The sequence below is a fragment of the Strix uralensis genome, chromosome 5, assembly GCF_047716275.1.
Source record: "Strix uralensis isolate ZFMK-TIS-50842 chromosome 5, bStrUra1, whole genome shotgun sequence".
NCBI lineage: Eukaryota > Metazoa > Chordata > Aves > Strigiformes > Strigidae > Strix > Strix uralensis.
This window is the reverse complement of record NC_133976.1, coordinates 17,545,295-17,563,982: the sequence shown is the minus strand read 5'-3', so window position 1 is coordinate 17,563,982 and position 18,688 is coordinate 17,545,295. Positions and strand designations below refer to the sequence as shown.

Sequence of the window (18,688 nt, the reverse complement as noted above, 5' to 3'; positions counted from 1 at the left end):
ACTAGTACAGAAGCGTTTAAGGTTTTAATTGGCATGTTTCAGGAAAAGCCAAACTGTACTGGAACAGCAATTAAATTAATGTTTTCTGTACCACAATAACTCAGATTTAATCCTAGCGCACTGGCAGTGAACTTGCATAAGTAGATTAGATTGCTTTTGTACAATACACCAGGTATGACAGTGCTTCAACTTGTAATTCTCACCACCAGCTTAGTGCAAAACCTCCAAGGGTGGTTGAAAAACACAAATTTGTTCTTTACTCCTCTCTGCCAAAGAGGACATGATCCTCTTCTGCGCCAAGTTCATTTATATACCTGTACATAGAACTGAAAGTTTTCTCCCCTTTTATAAAAATGGGACATTTGTCACATTAAGAGTACATAAATTCATCTATAGCACAAAACAAGGAGACATAAGTTAAAATGAGACAAATGAAGCCACAACTGGCAAATACAAAGGCAGGCTATGATTTTCAGTGCACAGTCCCCCTCCCTGAACATTTGCGTCTTAGCAAATCAAGTCACTGGAGCGTTTTAAAGCTTTTTTAGGTGCAGAATTGTCATCTAGCAGGAAGGAACCCATGCTGCATCTACAGAATAGGAAACCATGATGGCACCGTATAAAGGGACTTAAATTACCAAGCAAGTAACACTACCCGAATTGCCAATGTCACAAGACAAATGCTAATACATTCACTACTAGGAAGTAGGAATGGACCAGGTTACCCCCCTCTACCTATTTCATGATTGTATTGTTTTTATAAAGCAATGTAGAAATAACAGTGCTACATACAGTGCTGAATGTCCTTGTGTTAAAAAAAAAAAAACAACCAACCACCTATGGTGAAGAGGGAAGGAAGAAATCTGGGAAACCATTCAGGAACTGAAAGAGACACTTAGCAAAAAGTTAATTTGTTAACCATCACAGCTGTCTCAGCAATGATCTGATCACAATGTCCAAGTACCCTCAGAGACCTAAGAAAGTACCTGCTATCCAAGACATACCTTGGCAGTCAGGGCACTTAAATGAGAGGGGGGAAAAGCACCCACACAAGCAAACAGCCAGTTTGTATAAGTTGAGACCAAACTAGTTCAAATTAAGACATCTATTGAACAAAAAGTCTCAGAAACCACTGAGGAGAATTCAGAGGAAAAGAACAAATCTTTTCAATCCCAGGGTCCTCCTACTAGGACCTAGCTGTGTTCTTTACCCAAACACAGGTTAGGATATTTATTATTGAACTAAATAGATAAAGCTCATAGTTTTAAGATAAAGAACATAAGATGACCTCATTTGGCCATTCTTTCTGTCCTTCCATGGGGTGTAAATTTTGCACATGCTACTTCAGTAAGACATGTGAAGTGTTGGGACTAAGTCCCACCGCTGTATCTGTGGCCTAGGACTGAACGTTCTCTTCACTTGTTAGGTGTGCAACAGAGGATGCTCTTCTTTGCAGATGGTCAGGGCTCTGCAATCACAAGCTTTTATGACAAGGCTTTTTACTCTAAAACCTCCATTTGTGGCAAGATTTTGCATAAGCTTGTCAAGTTCAGACACATACAAAAAGAAGAGGCACCTAATGTGCACATTTCTAAGTACACTATGTACCCCTGAGGCACAGCACAGAAGGGCCTTTCATTCATATGACTGTGCTGTACTGTTCTAATAGACAGAGATCTTTCTTTAATGGCTCCGTAATGATTACTACACCAGACTGAAAAAAAAAGTAGAAGAGAGGGGTAGTGACAGAGCTTTTGTCAAGGGAACTGCTGACAAGGGAGTCAGAGACATCTATGACTGAAGATGCAGATAAGGGGACCAGGACTCAGATTTTGCACGCCTATGCTCAGTCCCAAACCATTAATCTTGCTCTCTCAAGCCCATGAGTTCTGTACTCAGATTTTAATAGGAACAGTGAAGCAACAGAAGTGGAAGCACACTACAGCTCACATCTATCTGAAAAGACATGCAGTCTAACTTCAATTTATGCACAAGACTTGCATTGACTTTTGTATGCTTTCAGCAGTTTCCCAAAGGTATTAAATAGGAAGAAACCAACAAGTCTTGGTCTTCTCATAATCAGTATAATATAAATATAATACTAAGTTGCTTATAGAGCTTATAAAAGAAAACCATCCTGTATAAGCAATTTGAGTTTTAATCACTGAATTAAAAACAATTCAGGCACAATTCAACCACATGATCTCAGTAAGAAACAGAGACATAATTCAGAATCGTCCTTTTCACACAATCTCAGCCACTAATTTAATATTGACTTAAATATACAACATTCCTTTCTTTACTCCCAGCACCTCTGTGGCACAGGGGATTATTTTTTCTCCCTTCATTTTATGGATAGGCAGCAGCACTTAGTGGGCAGATGTCTGTGAGGGTCAAATCCTAATCCCCCAGACTTCCCATCTGAAATTTATCCTTTGTACGTCAGACCTCTTTCCTCATACAAGGTTGCTTATTTTGCTCGTATCTGTAACACAGCTGTTGGTCTTAGCAGCAGTTCCTGCTGTTGCAGCATCACACTGGGTTTGGAGCTCCCAAACATCAGGAGCAGGGCAAAACAAGAAGTCTGATGCTGTTGCTGCTTTCCCCTCTCCCATTATCCCTGTTTTTAAAGAACTATACTCAACTGTACTCCAAGGACTTAGATCACGACAGCCTACTTAACACTATGTAATCAGCCAAAAAGCAAAGTGTTTCTCTTCACATTACCTTCTCAGCACACAGAGCTCAACAGAAAACAGAGACCATCACTACAGATGTGTAGCTGTAAGGCTTTATAACTAGTCAAAACTGTAGGTTTACCTCACTGTTCCCTCAGCCATACCATCCTGAAGCTACTATCCTCCTAAAGAACTACAGAAAATAGTATCTAGGGTTTAAGACAGATCTTTCTTAGCCTCTAGCCCCGCCATTCAGATCCTTCTGATTAGACAGAAAGGGTATCTAAGTTTAATGAAAATAAGCCAGTATTTACCTACAAAAAACTCAGAAAATACCATGTTGGAAGGGCAGCAGCACAGATTAGTCCCAGTATACACAATATGCGCATCTTAACAAATGACACATGTCTTCAGTAGAATAAGAGCAAAGGAAAAGCATTCAGCAGACTTCCTTGCCTGAGGAGCTTGAGGATTTGCATACAATAGACTTTTTGTGACCAAAAAATGCTCTGTCATTAACACTTGTTTGTTCCATGATCATAGGACAAGAATTCTGGCAAAAGAGCTCCATATAAGCAGGATTATATGTGATACTATACAAGCCCACTTAAATTAAAAAAACCTCATAGCTACGAAACAGGATACAAACTGACAACCCCAAAGGAGATGCTTAAGCATATACAGTTTGAAGTCTTTTAGTTTAATACTTGTGGTGAGCAAGCCCTGTGCTTTTAGAAAAGAGCTTTCAGACAAGAGCCTGACCACATTTTGGGGATAAAAACTGCATGGTGAGTTTCTATATGAGGTGGTAGAAATTATGACTTCCAAGTCACATTGCAGAATACAGTTAAATGGACAAATCTTAATTTAGATTGTAGCACTCCAAGATCAAGGACCCATTTTTTAAACAGTTAGAGCAGGATTTATTTTTTTTTTTAACCAGTATTTAACTTGTCCTGAAACAGTGTCTTTTAAAAAGGTAGATCTGTTTGGATGTTTCTGCTTACAAGCACCAAAAAGTTTTAGCACCTGAAGAGTCTTGCTCATCTCCTAAACAGGCTTAAACCAGCTCTATAGCATGGAAGCACTGGATACAACACTGCAGTGAAGAACAAGGTGGTGTGACCCTCTAACTCTAATGAAGCCACCAGAAGTCTTATCCCTACAGTCCTGGCCAGTGCCATTTGAGCAGATCTGAGCTCCTCAGACTGAAAAGAAGTCATTCCTTCAGATGTGTTCATTAGTAATTCAACAAAACAAGTAAAAAACAGACAACATTTAGAAGCACATCCAACAAACCTGTCAATCCACAGATCTAAAATCAAATACTAGGGACAGGGAACCCTAATACTAATAAATTAATTGAGGCTTCCATTTTGTGGAAAGATTTACTGGAAGCTTACTTGTAGTCCACAAATCTTCAAGTGTTAAATCTAAAATATAGGGACAAAGAATTATTAATTTCTGTTATTTTTTCTGCCTGACAACTATATAACATAATATGAAGATATTTTAACAAAGTACTTACAGGGTCTCTCAGCTCTTCATTGTCTCGAGTTGATGTTCGAGGTATTTTCACCGGGATTTCATCTCCACATTCAGTGTCTGAAGCATTTGGAGACTCTGCTAAATCAAGGAACTCATCTCTCTTGTGACCTCTGAACCTTATTTTGTCCAACTTCTTTAGCATGTTCAGCACTGCACTTTTCTGCTTTACCTTAACATGACGGTTGGAGTCTCTGCAAGAAACAAAACATGAAGAACACTTTAGAAAACTTGCAATAAGCCTAAATGCACACATTCTAATCACTATTTCTAACCATCTTTAAAGGGCCTTCTTGCCACTGGACGAAAGCCATGCTGCAACTTAGCTTTTTAACAGACATTTTTTTCCACAGTGTAACAGATGCACGGTTTGTTTTTCAGTAGTTGATGATTTACCATCTTCCCACACTATTATGGCCTCCTTCTCATGGCTATTTTTAAAGCAAGTCAGAATGGGTGCAAGCTAACAACCTGCACTCCAAAGAAAGATTAGGAAGTCAGTTCCTAACAGATTACTGGAAACGAAAAAAGTTTAGCTGAGAAGTCCACATTCTTCAACTTGCAGATGCTTCTAATCAAAGACATGAAATTCCACTAAGATTCACAACCAATCTTTAAATTCCCAGAAAAACTGGAGCAAAAGAGTAAGGAGGCTATCATATCTCCCTACTGCTTCAGGCTAAGGTAACAGAAAGTACCAAGGATTTATTGAAGAAAGCTACTGGACATATCCATGCAGAAGATCCCACCAAAAACTAGAGACTGTTTAAATCCAACGTAAACCACATTCAAATGCACTGCCAAAATCCTTAAAATTACCACTACTGACAATCTTGTATACCCTTTGCTAGATTTCTATCACTCTTTGAGATGAAAAGGAGAATCACTTTATTTGTGATGCTTCCACTTTTTTTTTTTTTTAAACTAGCATGACCAAAACTCTACTGTAAGAGTAACAGCACAGCCAGTATTTTTGCAGAACGTGCAGGTGCCATGGCATCTGGAGGAATGAGAAATGCCCAGAACATTTCACTTCCAGAGGCAGTATTTGACATGAGCAATACTTAAATTCTAAATCATAAATCACCTTGAGAAAAGCATTTTGCTTTTTAAAATACAACAAAAGAAAGCTTAATTAATGTATGGAAAGATACCATTACAATGGGTTTACAAGACACTGCACTGTATAATTTCTGATTTAAACCAGACCTGCCAAATCATTCAGATTCAATGTTCTACATGGATCACACTCTGTACTAAAGGTCCCCAGCTCCATCTTTTTTATTAAAAAAAAAAAAAAGTTAGTTCCTTGATCCTACCACTCCAGCAAGCTACCACTCTGGCAGTTTATAAAAAAACAGCCACAATTTTCTCTCCTACAAACTCTGTTCCTCAGCTCAGAGCATTTCATTTGGAGGGTGCTGCAGTGCTCTCCCAAATTGACTTTTGCAGTGGTAAAAATTTAAGACACTTGTTCCTGTTACTATCCTTTTTTCCCTATGGTCAACACTGCCCTCCTCTTCATTAAAAAAACCACACTTAACTTCATGGCACATCATCCCAGGCGCTGGTGTGAGAAGAAGAAGCAAAAGCAGATCTAGACACGTGTCACTTCCAGAGTATAAATAAAGAGCAAGAAAGAGAGCCTTTAGCTACTGGCTCCCATGGCCTTTGCACTTGAGGCAATTCTCACTTCCTAACACAAGCTTCTCTTCAACAGAGCTCCTCATCTTTCCCAGCGAATTCTCCACTTTCCCTAACACTTTGGCAGGGACTATTCACCCCAAGTTCAAACCAGATCGTTCCCTTCAAAATCTGCCAAGGTTTATTAGCATCCTCCACTTAAACACAGAAATTTGAAATGAATACAAATCCCCTATAGCGCAGCTGGGAAAACAACCCACAAAACACCTCCTTTATCAGAGATGCTTAAAGTTGCAGCCCTGTGTTTAAACTTTCACTTAAAGAGACTCACTTGCGGTAACTCACACCAAGGTTATTTTCTATGAACAGCTTTTCTTTGAAGTTCTATTACTTGTCAAAGCTAAGTTTAAAATAGAAACACTTCTTGCTATTCATTGACTATTTGATGAAGAAACTTGTCAGCTCTCACATCCAGAAATATCTCTAGGCCCTACTATTAGTAGCGACTAGAGAACAAATGCTATCAGAGAAGTTTAAACTTCTGATAAGCACAGGCACAATTGTATCAAGCTCCCTCCCATCAAAAAGATCTCCATCTATGTTCAACCAGTTTTACATGCCATGTTTTACATGCCAAGTCAGAGCTACAGCAAAGCAGTTGTAAACCTGTGGTGGTTTGACCTTGGCTAAATGCCAGGTATCCACCAAGTCACTCTATCACTCCCCCCCCGCCCTTTTCTCAACAGGGCAAAAAGGGGGAAAGAAAATAAGATAGGAAAAAAACAACCCTTGTGGGTAAAACAAAAGCAGTTTTAATGTAAGGAAAGCAAAGCAAAGCAAAGCAAAGCAAAGTCCGTGCGCGGAAGCAAAAAGAAAACAGATTTATTCTCTACTTCCCATGAACAGGCGATGTTGGGCCTTCTCAGGAAGCAGGGCTCCAATACATGTAGTGGTTGCCTCGGAGGACCAAGGGTGACTCCCCCCCTCCTCCTTTTTCCCAGTTTTATACTCAAGCAGACATCAAATGGTATGGAATATCCCTTTGGTCAGTTCGGGTCAGCTGTCCTGGTTGTGTCCCCTCCCAAGATCTTGCCCACCCTGTCCCACTGAGGGGGGGGGAAATGTCGGAAAGAGCCTTGGTGCTGTGTAAGCACTACTCAGCAGTAGCCACACCACCAGTGTGCTATCAACACCCTGCCAGCTCCCAACATAAAACACAGCACCATGAAGGCTGCTATAGGGGAAAACCAATTCCGCCTCAGCTAGACCCAGTACAAAACCAAACCCCATTTGTTTGTCACCCATGCTGTCACTGCTACGTGATACAGCTATGTGAAGAAATAATAAGGATGGTAGAGTGCTACCCCTTTTCAGGTCAGGAGTCATCAGCCCGTACCAACAGAAGACAAGCAGGCATCCCAAGCCTTCTCCATCCATCTTACAAGTGGAGCAGTTAAGTCAAGGCTGCAGATAAGCATTGCTGTCCTGAGCAGAATCAGGAGTCCCCAGCATTCTCCTGTTAAAGCTACATTTATCCACCCCTCCCCAAAAACCAGGGCTGGTTCTGGACCTCTTTTTATAGCCTAGCATATACAACACTTCAATGGACATTGCAAGATCTGAATTCAGTTTTCCCCTTAGAGTGGATTCACATTCACTTATCACACAAAAGAAGTGAGAGGCAACAAAAAAATCTTGAGACAGAGCAATCTTCAACTCTCCTCTTCAAGCTTTGCCTTCAGGCAATGAAGAATGAAAGACAAGGCCAGTGAAAAGGCCCAGGGTGTAACTGCTGGGGTGGTTCGCCATTTGGGAAGAGGAAGTCCTAAACTCCAGCCTCCTCCTAGCATGGTTCATGCATTCCAGCCCTAGGTCACAGAACAACCTGGCCAACAGATGTACCCATGAACACATTTACAGTATTTTTTACTAGTAAAACTTATGTGCCTACCCTTAAGTGTGTTAACACCGGGTCTTTTAAAAATTAAAACCTTTCTTTAAAGCACTAACAGGTCACTCCACTGAACAGTCATCTTAAATTCTGCAACACTGAGGCTAGCAAAATGAGATGTCATCAGTGTCAGTATTTTTAAAGTATTATTCAGTAGGTTGACCATTAAAAGAGGAAATAGGAGAGAATTGTGTTCCCAGGCATTTTTAAGTGCTTTAAGTACAAGAAGCTGTTATATAAAAATATCTGCTCAGTTATAATTTAAAAATAAGATAATTTTGGCTAAAAACTGTTGAGTGTACCAGGCTCCCAGATGACTTACAGTTACATTAGATTAACCTAAGCAAAAACCTAAGCTTGCCAACAAGCTCCTATAGAAACTCATTATCTGGCCTCCAGCCAAATGCACGATCTAAGACAGGCTTTTTATGTCAGCAGTCTGTTTCTTGCAACTAGCAACTTTTTTTTTTAGATAAAGATCAATAAATATGGTGACATTTCAGCAGTTTCAGGCTCACTAGGAAAAAAGCTTCTGGGAGATTTTGTATTGCAGGTGACTTGGGTCAAATTTAGATAAGCTTGAGGAAGCTTTTGTAAATTGTAAAACCAGAATCAGATCTGGCATTAGATTTATTGTAAAATATAGTAACTAAATATCAAAACACTTGTGTCACCATCATAGTTACTCATCCCCTCTCCCAACTACTCATCCACATCCTGGACTCAGCTGGCTGAGCTATAGGCTTCAGGCTGTTTCTAGTAACTCCCAATACCAGCAACATCAAAACCAACACGGAGTTTTGCACATGCAGAGCTCAGAGTGCAAATGCAGACCCACATCTCCTGCTTTGAAACTAACCATAAACAAGTATTATGAAATTATAACAAAAACACAAATATTTTAAGTCCCTGCATCATAAACACTCTCACTTCGTCATACATGTGATAATTTTTCTCACTATCATACAACAAACAACCTATAAGAAATAAGACTGGTATCATGCTTGCAAAATATTAACTTGAACAAAATAAAATCAAGTCCATCCTCCCCTATCAAGTTTATTTCTGCATATAAGCACCCTACTATTAATGTAAGCAACAGGAGATCTTTCCCACATTCAGTGCTGTAACAGAAAGTTCTGCAGAGCACAGTAAGGCTGACTCTGCAGGACTGATGCAGGTCCAACTTTGTTGCACCTCAACCAGATCTAGTAATACCAGCAGGTCCTCTGTCACAATATAGTACAGATATCTTACATTAACATGCTTACAAACATGGCTATTCAGGCACCCAGGTTTTTAAGAAGGTAGCTTTTATTTCTCTTGTTGCAGTAGCAGAGGTCAAACCAGCAAAATTAAACAGCAGCCTGTAAAAATTATCCTCAAGTCCAAAATCATCTAGTAAAAAACTAGGCAACAGTTTATGTATACAGGGCTTGATTAGTGAAAAAGGTCTGTATTTTCCACACTTAAAAAAATGAACTAAAATAATCTTGAGATGCTTTTTTAAATTGCAATTAATATCTAGTTGCTAAAGCAAATCCTTCAAGGCTGAGGGTTTACTCCTTTTACAGAGGGCCAGAGATGACATGACTTTCTTTGGACCTAATATTTAGGGGTTAATTGATGGTTTTCATAACCATCAGACGTCGTTTAAACTAATGTATCAAGACCCAAAACCCCAAAACAATATATGCAGACATTCCAAACTTATGCTAAGTAAAGAAAAATGATGTTTTCCCAAACTTCCACATAAAAACCATAAGGAGACCTAGCACAGCTTTTCCTGCCTACATTTACAGAGAGGCTTCAGCAAGGAGACAACCAGCTGCTGGGAAACAAAAGCCAGACTGCTTGATACAGTCTGGCAGGACTTGGTTAGAGGGCTCACTCCTATGGACATCCCCCTTTGTGCCACTGCTCCCCCCATGCTCTGCTCTTGCACAAAGGTGGAAGAGGTTGTGATGCAGAAGGGAGGAGGGAACTTGCGGAAAGGCAGCACCCAGTGCACTGCTGCTGTCCAAAATCCGCCATAACTTGCCCCAGAGTCTCCTACAAGTGGCTTATAGGTTTTGGTCTTCTGTTGTTGCATTTAGTTTTTACACAAGAACACGCTGAATCAGAGTACATGGCCTGGTAGACTGGTCAGAGACTGAACGCTAAATTTTCATGTGCCCTTTGTTGGAGAAAGGACTCTGCTTTGCAACATGGCGATTCAGTTTTCCCTAGCTGTTAACAAAACACAAACCTGCTACACAAAGTCAAACAGCATCACCTCAGCAAGTGTTCATCTGGAGCCTGGGAGAAAAAAAAAACAACAAAAAAACCACTAAAACATCATGGATGAACTTGATCTCAGGTGAAAAAGGCCATACAAGACTGACACAGCAAAGTAACCTTCAAAGCACCTGTGTTCCTTTTGCTAGAAAAATGGCATTTCAGAAAGCTGAAGATGACATTGAAGCAAACGAAGCATACCCCTAGTTCTCATCTTTACATTCCATCTCCTTCACATTCTCCTTTCAATCTCAAATTGTCTTTCTGTAGAAGTCCAAGGTAAGAGCTCTTGTATCCAAGAAAAGCCAGGCTGTGTGCGGATGAGCAAATCAGACACAGCGTCAACACCAGGATGTTTCGGTCTTATCGTGATGGAGGGACGTGAAATTGAGGGAGTGGAAAGTATCAGGATTACATTAGGTATTCATTACTTCTTCACTGAAATGCTCCTGTGTATTATCCTAAAAGAGTTGACAGGAGCACAGGAACACAAGATACACTGCGGCCATCCACATTCCAACTGATATTGAAAACAAAGCTTGGTGTGTTTTTTTCTGGACATGTCTAACTAAAACTGCAAACCTCAGTGAGTACTTCTAAGCCTGCAACAGATTCACAGTCCAGCTCTATATACTGTTCTGTGCAAAAAGTTCCCTCCTGCTACATGATTTTTCCCCCAATTTCTCATTTTAATGGACAGAATCTCAAGTCACTGTCTGAACATTTTGTACTTATTAATATTTAAGAAACTAACCAGAGAAAGATCAACTGATTGCACTTGAGAGCTCCTTGTATGCTCAGCTTTTCTTCTCCCTCTGCACACACTTCTCCCGAATTGCTCTGCAGAAGGCTCACATCTGTGAAGAAAGCTAAACCTTATTGACAGCATCTCTTCTTGAGCAACAGGGAGTGGTTTTGTATAGATGAAGTTGGCACCTTTCGAGAAAACTTTACATTAAGCTCAACTCAACAAGACTCTTAAGAACACAGAAGGGGCACAAACCTCACTCAATGCAGCCCTTTCATGAACAGTGCCCCATGTGAGACTTGTATCACCCAGGACTAAGCAATACGTTAAATTCTCTGTAGAGAATGGCCGTAATTTCTCACTGGAAAACAAGAAATGGCAATACGTTGAGCCAAAAATCCAGCTGGAATGGCCAAAAGCAGCTTACAAACATTCTTCAAAAGTTACAAGCGCTGCGCAAGTGCCCTCAATTTCTGACATCAGCAAACACGCAGGACTTGACCTTCAGAGTTGAGCTCTCCCCATGCTCAACCCCTCACAGGTTCATCCTGAAATTAGTCACTGCCTTAGCATCACAGTCTGGTAAACCCTTCCTCCAATTATGTTACTCTTGGCCCCAGGGTCACAATATGATGTAATGCATATACAGAGCAAACTGCTTTCTGGTTTTGAGTAACACCTACTAAAAAGCTCCCAACCCCTTCAGGGTCAGGAGTCCTTAAAACTCTAGGGATAGACTAGACTAGATAGGGATAAGACTAGGGGGATAGACTTTGTTGGGGTTTTTTGCATCAGAGATGAAGTGATCAGTTAGGCTACCTATGGTGTGGAGAAATACTATGCTTAGTAATTCAGGTTTACTTTTCCCTTGAGTTTAAAAGGAGATGAACAAAGAAAATCCCACCAGAATCATCTCTGTGCTACGGAGTGCTGGCAGAAGCAACACTCGATTAACACGGGTCAGAAACGAGGAGGAAGTTGTGCTTTAGTGCTACAGGCTTAATTAGATGCAGCTATTAATTAAGCATCAACTCTGAAACAATTTAAGTTGTCCACTGTCTGGAGGGAGGAGGGGAGGAAAAAAAATGTGGAAAGCTGTGTAACATGCGCTATGGTACAACACGGGGACTGGAGACAGAAGTTCAGCATACCAATCCTGACTGCCAGTGGTGAGGTTGTCACAGCAACCATAATGCACCTTCATGAATATGCATTATGTTAAAATCTATTTTTTCCCCAGAAAGAGACTAACATGTCATTCAGCTCACAACATGAAGCTGCCTGAGAGACAAATCAGGGTTGTACAATAGAAGTGACTTGTCTTCAAAACCTTCAGCTTGACTGCTGCAGACAGGAGGGGTTGGAGGAAACGGGGAGACACAGACCATGGCGGCATGGGGCTATAGGACTCTCTTCTAAAGAATTTTAAGGCAGAGATTCCCAAGACAAGCTGCAAAATTTCAGATCTGTGCAAGGCATCAGCCTTCATCCCTCCACCACGTGGTAACAGGCCCTTCAGCAAGCCCAAGGAGAGGGCACCTCCAGTGACCCTTCACAGAAGGATGGAGAAGGGGGAGCTGCTGCTCCCACTGCTAGGGACAGTGCCCAAGCCAGCTGAAACTGGGGGGCCTTGGCTTGACCATCACTGGAAAATAGTGGGTGGAGAAGCTCACAGAAAAAAAAAAAAAAAAACAAAACCAAGCCACACACATGTACCTATACAGGTCACACACCAGCGTGTCAAGAAAGAGACCTAGGTCAGTGACTATTTCAGCTGAGTAGCTCTGGGAATTGTACTTTGTACTTAATCCCCACTTAACATTGCACTGGAAACATCACATCTCCAAAACCACACCCCTTCTGCAAACACGTTGAGAACCTACATACCTCTGTGTCTCTTTCATCATGAAACCTAAAATTAGCAAGCTTTGTTAAATTAATTCCTGTGTAAACTGGTAAACTGGAAATTTTAACTCCCAAAACAGGAAGATAGAGCTCATTTTTTCCTCAAGACACCTGTGTGGGGAAAAACAAGTGAAATGTTTACTATACCATCAGAAGAGCAGTACCAAAAATCCTGCACGAAAATGACTTTGCCTGCAGAGAGGAGCTCAAACAGCACTCATGGGCTAGAGGAGCCACCAGTTCAAGCCATGGTCAGCAAGTAGTTGCTCAGCTACTCTGCCTGGCAGATATCCTGTGAAAGGAGCAGCATGTTGTGATAGTAATAAAAGCCTATCACTCTCCAGGTGAGGCCTTGCCTTGCCAGTCACCCCCTGGGTCCTCCCTCACCACCCCTGTCCCCTCTCCTGCATATCCATCCCAATCCCAGCCAAGCCTGAGGCCCACTTGATCACACCCTGACAGCAAAGGGAGCAACTCCATTCATTTCTGCCATGGCCTTTATGTCACTTGACCACTCATGCAGTTTATCAGGTCATTGCTGATACAACTAATTTTTGGGTTTGCTTTCTGGCAAGGTCAGTCTAATCAAAGCAGACAGCTATGCAGCCTCACTCATGGTTGCACAAGCTATTAGAGCTGTCATGCCTCCCACACAGAAAATGTTTCTGGTTGTGGGCAGAGGGAGAAAACATTCTTTTACAGCAGCCACCTGCACTTAAATCAGGTTGAACGACTGCAAAGCCTCACCCTAAAAACAGTGTTTATGAAGCTGCCATGAGGCACATTTCAGAAATCAGTCCCACGCCAGAACTTCAGTCCCTCCTCTGAAGGATGGGGGAAGAGCTTGTCACAGCTCAGCATTGACAAAAGGCTTTTTTCTGCTTCCTCACTCTGAATTTTGTCTACTAGTCAGAGGAGCTGATGGCAAAAACAGGAAGATGAACATCACCAGCTCAGCAAGAGCCTCCGCATACAAGAAGGCTCAGGCAGCTCAGGTCTGGCTGGGCTTCAAACAAGAAGCTAGGGCCCAGGGGAAGTACTGCTGTAAGCAAGCACTACAACTTCTGCCCATAAAGTCGAAGAGACGTGGGGGTCACGGATGGGGGAAGGAGGGGACACAACTAACACAGGGTAAGATTAGGCTATCACTGCATATATCTCCTCTTCCACTGTTCAGATGTAAGTGTAAGAAGCCTAGCTTGACATAGCACTTAGAATAAAGTTGGCCATTTACAATCTGCTTTAAAATAAATATTTAAAGTCAGAAGTACACATACTAGCATGGAACATCTTATTCAGACTGATAAGTTTATTATGGTAGATGATCACTAACTGTTTAGAAAGTTTGAGCCGTGCCAGGCTTGAAGGAGAATTTTAATTCTACCCCTTCAAGTAAAAAAAGTGCCAGTTACTGAGACCAATGCAGTTATACTTGTTTGACACTGACTGCATTTTTCATAATCACAACTGCATGTTCATCATCTTTGGATGACAAACACAGATAAATAGAGAATGGGGATACTGCTAAAAATAGAATAAGTGTGGAAATGAACCATAACCCAGACTTAGAGAAAGAACAGCCTTCCAAGGTCTATGCAGAATGGCTTAGAACTAGCAGGTATTTCTTTGAGAGGACTCTCAGCAGCAGTCAAGTACTTCACCTGCTCAGGGTGACTGCTCATAGCTCACCCAGCAACCTTCAGAAACAGAACACAGGTATATAACACCATCTAGTTTTAAAGAATGACTACATAATCCTTTTTTTTTTTTTTGATAAACAAAGATTTCAACTTGCTATTCATTTAAAAAAGATAACTAAGAGGTACACATTTGAAGCAGGACACAGCTCAGCTAACGTCTGTAGCCTGACTAATCTCTGCTGACCTCCATGCAGTGCAGGTACCTCCACTGAGCACAGCTGAGAGCATGCACTCCATTGCTAAAGAGAATCCTGCCCCAGCCCTTTACCAACAAACACCTGCAGCAGCACGCACTGGCAACTTGAACATTTGAGCAACACTTCACATGCACCACAGTGCCAAGCTACCTAATGCATTAGTTTCACTTACAGCAAGGCCATACAGAAGGAATTACTAAAACTATCAGGCAAAAGACCACAGACCTACAACTGCTGTGTTACATATGCAATGACAAAATGCACTCCCCTACCTTTCTGTTCACAAAGCAACCACAGGGCCACATTCACACTCCCCAAATCATTCAGCTATCAGGGCACCTCACTGAGAACAAGGTTAAGAGCCAGAGCACATACAGCAAAATGGCCTATTTTGAGGGGCTTCCCTCAATTTAGGGAGACAATTCAGCAGAAGCCAACATTAACATCTTTATAAGTGAGTAACAAGTTATCGTGAAACCATCTAGATGCAAGTTTTCAGCAGAAGATTCCCAGGGTGCAGTGATTTTTGCGTACAACACTTAGCAACTTGCTTCTGCAAGCTTTAACTATTCTGCTGCTGATCTGAGAATTCATTAAGCTGCTGAAATACCTATGTTGCAAAACACACCAAAACCACATTTCAGATGTGCTGACTACAGAAATCAATGACGGACACAGCCAAGGGAAGGAATTAAGTATTTTACCAAACACTAGCAGCTCTCCAACTGCCATAGAGTCATAAAAATAATTTTAACGAATTGAAGTTTTTTAACTTTTCCCTTCATGGATAAATAAGTTCAAAATTGCTGGTACCTGAAGAACTACAAAGATACAGCTAGCACATGCCAATTACAATCACCACTGTTAATTAAGAACCTTTCATTTCCTTCCTATATACTGGCCTTGATCTTACAAAGAAAATGTATAATCCCCAAATCCCACCCATTTCCACACAAGAAGCAATGCTGCTGCTCATTATGCTCCTTCTCCCTTTCTCCCAACGAAAACCTAAAAATGCTCCTGAAGTTGGTGCTATGGGCACAGAAGGAACCTAAAGGTATACAAGTCCATGGCACCAGATGAGTGCATCCGCGAGTCCTGAGGGAACTGGTGGATGAAGTGGCTAAGCCACCACCCATTATATTTGAGAAGTCATGGCAGCCCAGTGAAGTTCCCGTTGACTGGAAAAGGGGAAACATAACCCCCATTTTTAAAAAGGGAAAAAAGGAAGACCCAGGGAACTACAGGCCAGTCACTCTCACCTCTGTGCGCAGCAAGATCATGAAGTGGATCCTCCTGGAAACTGTGCTAGAGCACATGGAACATGGCTTCACTAAAGGCAAATCATGCCTGATGAATTTGGTGGCCTTCTACAACAGGGTTACAGCATCAGTGGATAAGGGAAGAGCAACTGATGCCATCTACCTGGACTTGTGCAAAGCAGTTGACACTGTCCTGCACGACATCATTGTCTCTAAATTGGAGAGACATGGATTTGATGGATGGACCACTCAGTGGATAAGGAATTGGCTGGATGGTCACACTCAAAGAGTTGTGATCAACAGCTCGATGTCCAAGTGGAGACCAGTGACAAGAGACATTCCTCAGGGGTCGGTATTGGGACCGGTGCTGTTTAACACCTTTGTCAACAACATGGACGGTGGGATTGAGTGCACCCTCAGCAAGTCTGCCAATGACACCAAGGTGTCTGGTGTGGTCAACACACTAGAGAGAAGAGATGTGCCACCCAGAGGGACCTGGACAGGCTGGAGAGGTGGGCCCGTGCAAGCCTCATGAAGTTCAGCAAGGACGAGTGCAAGGTCCTGCATATAGGTTAGGGCAATCCCAAGCACAAATACAGGCTGGGCGATGAGTGGATTGGGAGCAGCTCTGCAGAGGACTTTGGGACGTTGGTTGATGAGAAGCTCAACATGACCCAGCAATGTGCGCTCACAGCCCAGAAAGCCAACCACATTATGTGTTGCATCAAAAGAAGTGTGACCAACACATCAAGGGAGGCGATTCTCCCTCTCTACTCTGCTCTCATGAGACCCCACCTGGAGTACTGAATCCAGCTCTGCAGCCCCCAGCATAAGAAGGACGTGGACTTGCTCAAGTGAGTCCAGAGGAGGGCCACGAGGATGATCAGGGGGCTGGAGTACCTCCCCCCTATGAGGACAGGCTGAGAGAGTTGGGGTTGTTCAGCCGAGAGAAGAGAAGGCTCCAGGGAGACCTTAGAGTGGCCTTCCAGTACTTAAAGGGGGCTACAGGAAAGATGGGGAGGGACTCTTTATCAGGGAGTGTAGTGATAGGACCAGGGGTAAAGGTTCTAAACTGAAAGGGTAGATTTAGGTTAGATATAAGGAAGAAATTCTTCACTGTGAGGGTGGTGAGACACTGGAACGGGTTGCCCAGAGAATTTGTGGCTGCCCCCTCCCTGGAAGTGTTCAAGGCCAGGTTGGACGGGGCTTTGAGCAACCTGCTCTAGTGGAAGGTGTCCCTGCCCATGGCAGGGGGGTTGGAACTAGGTGATCTTTAAGGTCCCTTCCAACACAAAGTATTCTACGATTCTGCGATTCTACAAGATAGGGCAGGGGGGGGAAAAAAAAAAAAAAACCACACCACCACTCTGTGTGGATTATGCAACTTTGTAGTGTTGTAATTCCTCATCATGTCAACTTTTAAATGATGGGGCATGAAGTACTATGTAAAAACTTGCATAAATAATACGTAAAGGGACACTGTGTGAAAGACTGCTATGCTGCATGACACACAAAGGAGGAATTAAATGAAGTAGTAACAGAGAAAGAACAAGTTTCATACAGTAAATCTGGCTTCAGCCATCAGCTTCATTTCTGGCACTGTCTGTACTACACAGCTGCTTGTAAAAGCCATGTAAACTATTCCTTGAAATCTTATCACAGGGTAAAAAACTCAAGGTCAAGCTCCCACCAGACCGACAGAAATGTGAACAGCAGCTCTGCTGGAAAGCAGCACTCTGCAAAAGAGCCTCCTTCATCTCACCCACACAGCTTGTCAAAAGACAAGAGGGATATTTTTCTCCACGTAGCAGAGTTTGGAAATAGCAGAGGAAGTTGTGTGACACAGGAAAGCACCAAATTTGTCCTCTAGGTATCACAGACCCCTCCTCCATGTCTTCACAGCGCAGCAGCCCTTTGCATAAGTCTGTCTGCCATGTCGGCACATTTGCTATAAACAGAACTGAAACACTACCTGAAAGACAGTTTTGATTTCTAAACTGCAATTGCTTATTTAAATAATTTGGCTAATAAATTACTTCTCTCAGCATAGTGAAATGTCAGGCTTAATGATGTTAACCTAGGTTGTTGCCCTGCTGTTCAAGTTAATGTCCCCTTACAGGAGCAAACCTCTATTCCCTCACATTTCAAACTGCATCATTCCCTCAGTAGGCAGAATATCTGCTCTTTGTTGCCAAGCTTACAGTAGTAATCTTGAATTAAAAAAACAAAACAAAACAAAAAAACCCCACCAAGCTCATATAGCCACACCAGGCAGCAGAGTATCCAACCCTATGGGAAACTAGAGGGGCCATAAGGAATATAATCACAATCCAGCAAGTTAACTCTTTTGTTTAGCAAACTGCTTGGGTATTCTGACATAACTGCAGATCTCTTGTTTCACAGGATGATTTTAACATGCTTTGGACAACAAAAGTAAGTGGAAATCTTTGCTATTAAACCTGATTCTTCCAAGAAGCACATGTAGTCTGGGCATCTCCTCCATGCTCTTTCCCAATAACCTCTGTACATCACTCACGACACTCAACACTGCTGCAAATTAACTCCAGCCTGCAATCGTAAGCCACTCATCTTCAGACACACACATACAGCTTGGCATACATGGCTGCATGCACGACTGAAGGAGGAATGGGGAGGAAAGATGGAGATACGCAGCCATGTTGTATGAGCAATTTTGAGGCTTCCTTAAAGCATGCATACATTGAGGAAAACTAAACAAAAAATTCCATAATTTCAAGAAAATACAGAAATGATGCATTACAT

The 18,688-nt window shown here is 42.0% G+C and overlaps 1 protein-coding gene across 2 annotated transcripts in view; it reads right to left on the bottom strand.

Annotated features, from left to right (window-relative positions):
* The window catches only part of GRAMD4 (GRAM domain containing 4), an 83,706-nt gene that overhangs the window by 51,591 nt on the left and 13,427 nt on the right, over positions 1 to 18,688 (bottom strand). For both annotated transcript variants that reach the window (XM_074870047.1, XM_074870046.1), the window contains exon 2: positions 4,207 to 4,417. In XM_074870047.1, coding sequence (XP_074726148.1) covers positions 4,207 to 4,368 — 162 coding nt within the window. In that variant the 5' untranslated portion in view covers positions 4,369 to 4,417. The remainder of the gene's footprint in view (positions 1 to 4,206; positions 4,418 to 18,688) is intronic.